This window comes from Sinocyclocheilus grahami, unplaced genomic scaffold, assembly GCF_001515645.1.
Source record: "Sinocyclocheilus grahami isolate Dianchi unplaced genomic scaffold, SAMN03320097.WGS_v1.1 scaffold348.1, whole genome shotgun sequence".
NCBI lineage: Eukaryota > Metazoa > Chordata > Actinopteri > Cypriniformes > Cyprinidae > Sinocyclocheilus > Sinocyclocheilus grahami.
Window position 1 is genome coordinate 605,156 of NW_015505527.1, and position 7,889 is coordinate 613,044.

Consider the following 7,889-nt stretch of genomic DNA (forward strand, 5'->3'; position numbering starts at 1 on the left):
TGGCATACAACACCAGAGAGAAGTCTGTTGTTTCACCAAAAGATTAAGCTATGACATTGAAAAATGACCATTTGCATGGATGAATTGCTCACAATAAGATCAATAACATGCATTTAGAAAACAGGGTAAATTTCCCTTTTATTCCAACCTTAATTTAGAGACTGTTTTGCTTTATGAGTGTGTTCTGTCTTTGTTTTAGGAGGCATGCCAGTGAGCGAAACGGTGTGGATATGTACAGTACATGTGTATGTGTGTACATGTCTGTATTTGAGTGTGCAAATATACCAGTCAAATGTTTTGGACACACTTAACTGAACATTTGTTCATAATGAGAAAAAAAAAGAAAAAAAAAAAACTGGGCCGGAGGGTATGGGGACAATTTAAAATTGTCAATAACATGCATTTAGAAAACAGGGTAAATTTCCCTTTTATTCCAACCTTAATTTAGAGAATGTTTTGCTTTATGAGTGTGTTCTGTCTTTGTTTTAGGAGGCATGCCAGTGAGCGAAACGGTGTGGATATGTACAGTACATGTGTATGTGTGTACATGTCTGTATTTGAGTGTGCAAATATACCAGTCAAATGTTTTGGACACACTTAACTGAACATTTGTTCATAATGAGAAAAAAAAAGAAAAAAAAAAACTTGGCCTGAAGGTATGGAGACAATTATAAATTGAGCCTACATAAGAATTTCTTTAAAAAAATACAACTTTTTAAGGAAAATAATATTTGTTAAAATTCCCTTTTTTGTAAAATTCTTTGTTTGTAATTTTTATAGTTTCGTTAATAGATTTGTTTTCTAAAATGTGGAGAAAGTAGATTTAGAGTCTGTCTAAACTTTTTACTGGTATGTTAGTCCATGTCCATGCCTTAATTTATTTTGCACATATATTGTTGCTATGGTACTACTGGTCTCTGGATTGAGTGAGAGAAAAATAATGGTAGGAAAAAAGCTAAACCCCACCCTCAAGCGCCGCCTCCAATTTCCCCCATGTTTTAAAGCATTTTGCAATTGCTGTGGGCCTGTGGCATTCCACGACATTGCTCACATACAAGATCTGCCCCTCTCTCACTCCCTCTTTTTCTTCTTCTCAGATCTGTTTACTTTCTTTCACAAGTAAAACCTAATCTTTGTCATCAAAAGCAGAAAGCACACACTGGATAAAGAGATGGTGTGAGAAATATGTTGGGGTCAGCTTTTGGGGTCAAAAGCTGTTATCTGGCATCTGAAACTGCCAGCATTGTTACATAACTCTCGGTGGCAGAGAAACTAAGCAAAGGCTGGAGCACAACTGAGATTTCAAAATGTAACTGAATTTTATTAGCAAAATCAATTATTAGTCACTCATGTACAATGAAAAAACATATTGATGTAAAGCCCTAGATTCATACTGATTTTAGATCAGGAACTGAAGCATACAAATCAGATCCACAGAAACACAAGACAAGACAACACCTGACTGTGCAAGGCCAAATTCACCTTATAGGCATTTTGTTCCTATAGAGTGCAGCAGAATGTGTTTCTCTGGAATGTATATAATAGAATAATGGAATGTATGTCCGTCTACACCCTAATAGAATTTACGGCAGACTAATGAAATTGTAATGGAATGTATAGGATATCAGCTCATGCATAGGGATTAGGGAATAGTTGGTTTCTGAAGAATAGGCCTAGAGCAGCTTTATTTTGAAATTATACAATGAATTTGTAAACTTTGGTTTAAGCAAGTGTGTGTTCTGTTCATTGTTATTGTCCAGCTGGGGATTGCTGAGGGTTTAAGTGAGACTATACGTCTGGTCTGCCCTGCTGATGGGCCAAGAAGGACAGATCACGGATCATCAGGCCTTTATTAGTTGTTGAAGATCTGCCGAGGTCGACCGTAACCAGTCATGCCCGCCTGCGATGCCCCTTTGTTAGTGCCCATCTGTAGGCCGATTACACTCTGACCTTCTTTCAGCTGCTCGTCAGAGAACTCCCTCTTGTTCTCCTGGGATTTCCTGATGTTGAGATGAGAATAAATCATTCAGTAAACATGTTCTACTGATTAAATGTGTGGGGATAGTAATTTTAAAAAAAGAAATTATAACATTTATTCAACAAAATGCATTCAATTGTTCAAAAGTACAGACATTAGTAATGTTACAAAAGATTTCCATTTCAAATAAATGCTGTTCTTTTGACCTTTTTATTCATCAAAGAATCCTGAGAAATAAAATGTATCACAATTTCCACACAAAAAATTAAGTAACTGTTTCCAACAATAATGACTGTAAGAAATGTTTCTTGAGCAGCAAATCAGCATATTAGAATGATTTCTGAAGAATCATGTGGCACTGATGACTGGAGTAATGTTTCAGCTGTCATTACAAGAATAAATTACATTTTATAATCAATTATAACAGTTGTTTTCAATTGTAATCATATTTCAAAATATTACTGTTTTTACTGTATTTTTGATCAAATTAACACAGCCTTGGAACACATGAACACAGCCCAAACTTTTGAACAGCAGTGTACTTTTTTCAAGCAACTTTCACTCGCCACCAAAGGAACTGTATATTTGTTTATAACAGTCTCTCTCTTATTTTGTAATAATAATAACATATTTCTGTGAGACACACACTTATCTGTGAAATAAATGTGTGTTGGCAGTGTGTACACAACCACCCTATAATAATAAAAATCCACCCTCTCCTTTTTTAATCCAGTTGTAATTGTTCGGGTCATATTAACAGCATAGACAGCAGTATGTACTGTTTATTATGCTGCTGTCACTTAATACACAGATCTAATATAAACATGTGATTTCTTTCCAGCTGTTTACCTTCACATACATAACCGACTGTGTTTTTGTAACTTATCCTTGTTTTTAAACATAAACTTGTGTGTATTTGACCGTTTAAGCAAAATAAGGCATGAAAGAGAATTTAGTTTAGTACGCACATGCTGAATGACAGCTGCTTTCTGAGCGCAGAAGTTTAAACTGATATGGCTTTAAAACACATTATTTCAGCACAACAGACATAATAATCAAAAGATTTTTAGCAGATTATCTGAGGTTTGAGCTGTAAAGGCACAGTCCAATTCTGGAAAAGGGGCGGGGAGCAGCAGCTGCATATTAGAATGATTTCTGAAGAATCATGTGGCACTGATGACTGGAGTAATGTTTCAGCTGTCATTACAAGAATAAATTACATTTTATAATCAATTATAACAGTTGTTTTCAATTGTAATCATATTTCAAAATATTACTGTTTTTACTGTATTTTTGATCAAATTAACACAGCCTTGGAACACATGAACACAGCCCAAACTTTTGAACAGCAGTGTACTTTTTTCAAGCAACTTTCACTCGCCACCAAAGGAACTGTATATTTGTTTATAACAGTCTCTCTCTTATTTTGTAATAATAATAACATATTTCTGTGAGACACACACTTATCTGTGTTTGCTGATTCCATGCTGGACACATTAAAAATGTCTGGCCAAAAAGTGTTTGTAATCATGTTGCTATGACAATAAGCCACAACTGCAAATCGGCCATTACAGTGGCTTGTTTTTGTTTTTTGGTCGCTATGGCAGCCGGGTTCATTTTGCGAACAGGAAGAAGAAACTACAACAACACTCACTTGTGGAACCAACTGGGGTCTCCGCGGTAACAGCCATCATCCTTAGTAACAGCAAGACTCCCTAAAGACATCAGTGTCATTTGCACAGCGGCAAGGTCCTTACCTACACACACACAAACATATAAAAAATAAAAACTGATTCAAAATATTAATAGATTCTGTAATAGTATATAAAACTTCTAAAATAACACTGTTATATGCCAGTTCTGTTTTCAATGGCATAAGATCAAATCAAGGCAAGAGAGTTAATAATTTTCCTGGAACTATGTAATTACGCTAAGATCACATGAGGTGGAAACAGGCACTCACCCTCCCACAGGTCAACTGTTTGAAAGATGTCAGACTTGGTGACCCCATAGCGTTCAGCAGCACCAAGGAACTGAGAGATCTGCTCCATCTGTTTAAAAGCCATTGCAGAACTTTGGATCTTTTTCACAAGCTTTGAATCCTTAGTGAGACTGTTAATCAGCTCACATAAAACCTACAAAGAAAGAATAGAAAAAGAGATGAATAAAAAGGTGAAAGGATTGTGATGATGTTACAAAGATGGAAGTGGAGACTTACACATCCGTCCTTAAGCCATTGCTGGAAGCCTTGTTTTCCAGGTTGAGGTTGTCCTACAGAATCCCCACACTGAGCGATGATCCACTGCACCAGCCGATCCTCCAGCTCTGGATCGTACTTCTTGTCAATCTTACTCTGCACCTCACGACTCAGACCGTAGGATGGACCTTTATTCGCCATTTTGCCTGAGAAAACACACACAATGAAAGTCATTTTAAAGGGCACCTATTATGCAAAATTCACTTTTACATGTTGTTTAAATAAATGTGTGTTGGCAGTGTGTACACAACCACCCTATAATAATAAAAATCCACCCTCTCCTTTTTTAATCCAGTTGTAATTGTTCGGGTCATATTAACAGCATAGACAGCAGTATGTACTGTTTATTATGCTGCTGTCACTTAATACACAGATCTAATATAAACATGTGATTTCTTTCCAGCTGTTTACCTTCACATACATAACCGACTGTGTTTTTGTAACTTATCCTTGTTTTTAAACATAAACTTGTGTGTATTTGACCGTTTAAGCAAAATAAGGCATGAAAGAGAATTTAGTTTAGTACGCACATGCTGAATGACAGCTGCTTTCTGAGCGCAGAAGTTTAAACTGATATGGCTTTAAAACACATTATTTCAGCACAACAGACATAATAATCTAAAGATTTTTAGCAGATTTTCTGAGGTTTGAGCTGTAAAGGCACAGTCCAATTCTGGAAAAGGGGCGGGGAGCAGCAGCTCATTTGCATTTAAAGATACATACAGGAAAACAGCATGTTTATAATGATATAATGATATAATAAATTATCTGTGGGATAATTTGAGCTGGGGGGGGGGGCACCTGAGACTTATATTACATCTTGTAAGAATTGGCATAATAGGTGCCCTTTAATTTATTTTAGTTTTCATTAGTTTCCCCATCGAGTTAGTTTAGTTCAGTTTTATAGTGCTTTTTTAGTGTTTTATAGTTTATTTAATTCAATTTTAGTTTTAGAATTGTTGTGCTGCCAAAGTTATTGTGTTCGCTGATATCATTTAAATATTGGCATTTAATTTCTCAAGGACATCTAGTGTTATTGCTATTTTCTAGTGACATTTTCATGTTTAATGCAGGAGGGTTAAAAAATCATGAACTAAAATTAATTTGAGCTCCATTTTTATTTTTATTTAATTTCAGATGTTTTTTAAGTATTTGAGTTTAGCTTCTGTTTTTCCAGTTCTGTTACTTATCACTGGACCAATGTGCCAGATGTGCTTTTTGTGCATTTAAGCTGCCATGCTATTTTGCATGATCTGTTCAGGCAGGTTTGGTTTTACTGTTAAAAAGCCTGAATCTGTGTAGTCCGAGGATTTAGCTAAGGAGTATCTAACTGTGATGACTGCCATGCAAATCCCTTTCTTGACAGTAATGCAAAGTTTCAATGCAAATAATGGATGCATTCTGGTAATAAACTGCATAGTGTAGTCTTTAACCAAGCAGCCTCAATCTCTGACAACACAACATAACCTCGGAACCGGCAAAGACACACAGACATCTCAGATCGAAATCAGAAACTGATGACCACTGTGTGCCAGAAATGCTGCAACCTGCTTTTGTGTTAACATGTTCTTATCTCCTTTCAAACTGCTGTTAGGCCATATTGGATTTATCAGGCCTTCATTTGAATTCATTGCTGTTTCAGGCACCACATCGAGAACTAAAATGCAAACACAACAGTATAGGCAAACTTATAGAGATAGAATGTGAGAGACAAGGTAAAACTCAAAGATAAATTTGTCAAAGTCCAAAAGTCATCTAAAGAAAACTGTGGCCTGTTTGTGACTCCAAACACTTAAAACATACACACTTTCTTCCTATTTTCTTGCTGTTTCCTCTTGTGTCCAGTTTAGTGCATTCAGATTCCACGGCAATGAAACCTTTCATACACATATACACATCCATGTCCCTTTAAATCACTAAACTCACACATCATCTCTATGGGTGATATATGCAAAAAGACAAGTTACATCCTGCCCTGCCCATGTTTGAAGAGGAGGTGAGGTGTTTGTGTGTGTGTGTGTGTGTGTGTGTTTGTCCTGATTGCATTCAGATTCCACGGCTATGAAACCTTTCATACACATATACACATCCATGTCCCTTTAAATCACTAAACTCACACATCATCTCTATGGGTGATATATGCAAAAAGACCAGTTACATCCTGCCCTGCCCATGTTTGAAGAGGAGGTGAGGTGTTTGTGTGTGTGTGTGTGTGTTTGTCCTGATGAATGTAACTCTACATTTCCCAGTAAATCTCCACCTTTTGGTCCATATATAAATACACACACAAACATATGAGCACACCTGGAGTCTCTGATGCAATCATACTGAGTTACAAAACTCTCTCATAAATGTCCTCTTATCTCAAATTACGTAACAATGTTCATTTTATCTGCTATTTGACTTCATGCTCAATATCATGCTACACTAAGACTCTCTCTTCAGCTCTTAATAATATCTTATAAGAATGAGATGTGGTATGTAAGCAAACACTTTAGATATAGTAAATGGAGAGACAAATAATTAAGAATGACTTTATGTGATATTCAAATTTGTTATGGTTTGTCAAACCCAAAAATCATATTGTCAACTGAGTTTTAACCACTAACACTCAGTCCTCAAACACAGGAAACCAGGGGCTTTTAGAGGAGCTGGTTTCAGTTAAGAACCAAAAGCATTTTTACAGAGATCTGATACTCTCACTTAAATCTCACAAGAGAGAGAGAGAGAGAGAGAGAGAGAGAGAGAGAGAGAGAGAGAGAGGGAGTATAAAGAACAACCCTCATTTGAAGGGGAAAAATATGTGCGTCATGCAGTTAGATTATTATTCGGTTTTGGAGTATGCCGTTTCAGAATGGAGAAGAATGAACTTGCAACATCATTAGCTATTGCCAATAAAAACACTTTATAGACAGGACACGTAAAAACAGGCAGAGGCATTCAATGGTGTTCTGAAGCATGAACTACAATTCTGAGATTTCTTCTTCGTTCAGATGTCATTCGCTGCTGTAGTCAGTTTGTACCACTAAATCACATATTTAAATGCTTAAACTTTTTCTCAATCTGTCATTCTTTCTTACTGTCCTCTCTTGGTCTTGGTGCGTATTACATATTTATGTACGAAATCATTTTAACTTGGCAATACATACTTTTATATGCACAGTACTTACCAGTTTATGTGTAGAAACCCTGCTCAGTAGTCTTGATGTGAAAATGCGTATTCTGTGATGCACACAACTCTTGTATGTCTATGTGAAAAAGAGTCTCTTCCCCTTTATGACAGAGTTCAGGGTCCAAGCTCAGGGAGTGCCACCCTCATGAAAATGACTTCACCAAGAGTGAGACCAAGCTTGAGAAAGAGGGAGTGAAGGACAGAGCAAGAAAGGCAAAAGAGGAGGTAACCACATCCATAAAAGGTCAGGACGTTTTTTCAGAATCTCTTTTTCTTCAACGTTTTCTGCCCCTCCCTTCCTCTCTCAGTTTCCTGTATTGCAATGTGCATCCTTATTTGGGAGAGGGAAAAGAAGCGGTCTGGACAGAGTGAGGAATTTGTTCACATGCCTTCCACCCAGAGCAGCGGGAAGAGGGCGAGAAGAATGACATGGACATGAATGAGAGAATATCTTGGCATTTTCTATGGGGCTGCTGATTAGA

General features: G+C 36.7%; 1 protein-coding gene across 1 annotated transcript; it reads right to left on the reverse strand.

Annotated features, from left to right (window-relative positions):
- Window positions 1–1,323: 1,323 nt before the first annotated feature.
- tagln2 (transgelin 2) lies at window positions 1,324–7,569 on the reverse strand. The gene is made up of 5 exons (XM_016229165.1): window positions 7,406–7,569; window positions 4,197–4,381; window positions 3,942–4,113; window positions 3,633–3,735; window positions 1,324–2,000 (listed from the first exon to the last, which is right to left on the reverse strand). The coding sequence occupies exons 2-5, from the start codon at window positions 4,374–4,376 to the stop codon at window positions 1,853–1,855; spliced, it is 603 nt and encodes a 200-aa protein (XP_016084651.1). The 5' UTR covers window positions 4,377–4,381; window positions 7,406–7,569; the 3' UTR covers window positions 1,324–1,852.
- Window positions 7,570–7,889: the final 320 nt, after the last annotated feature.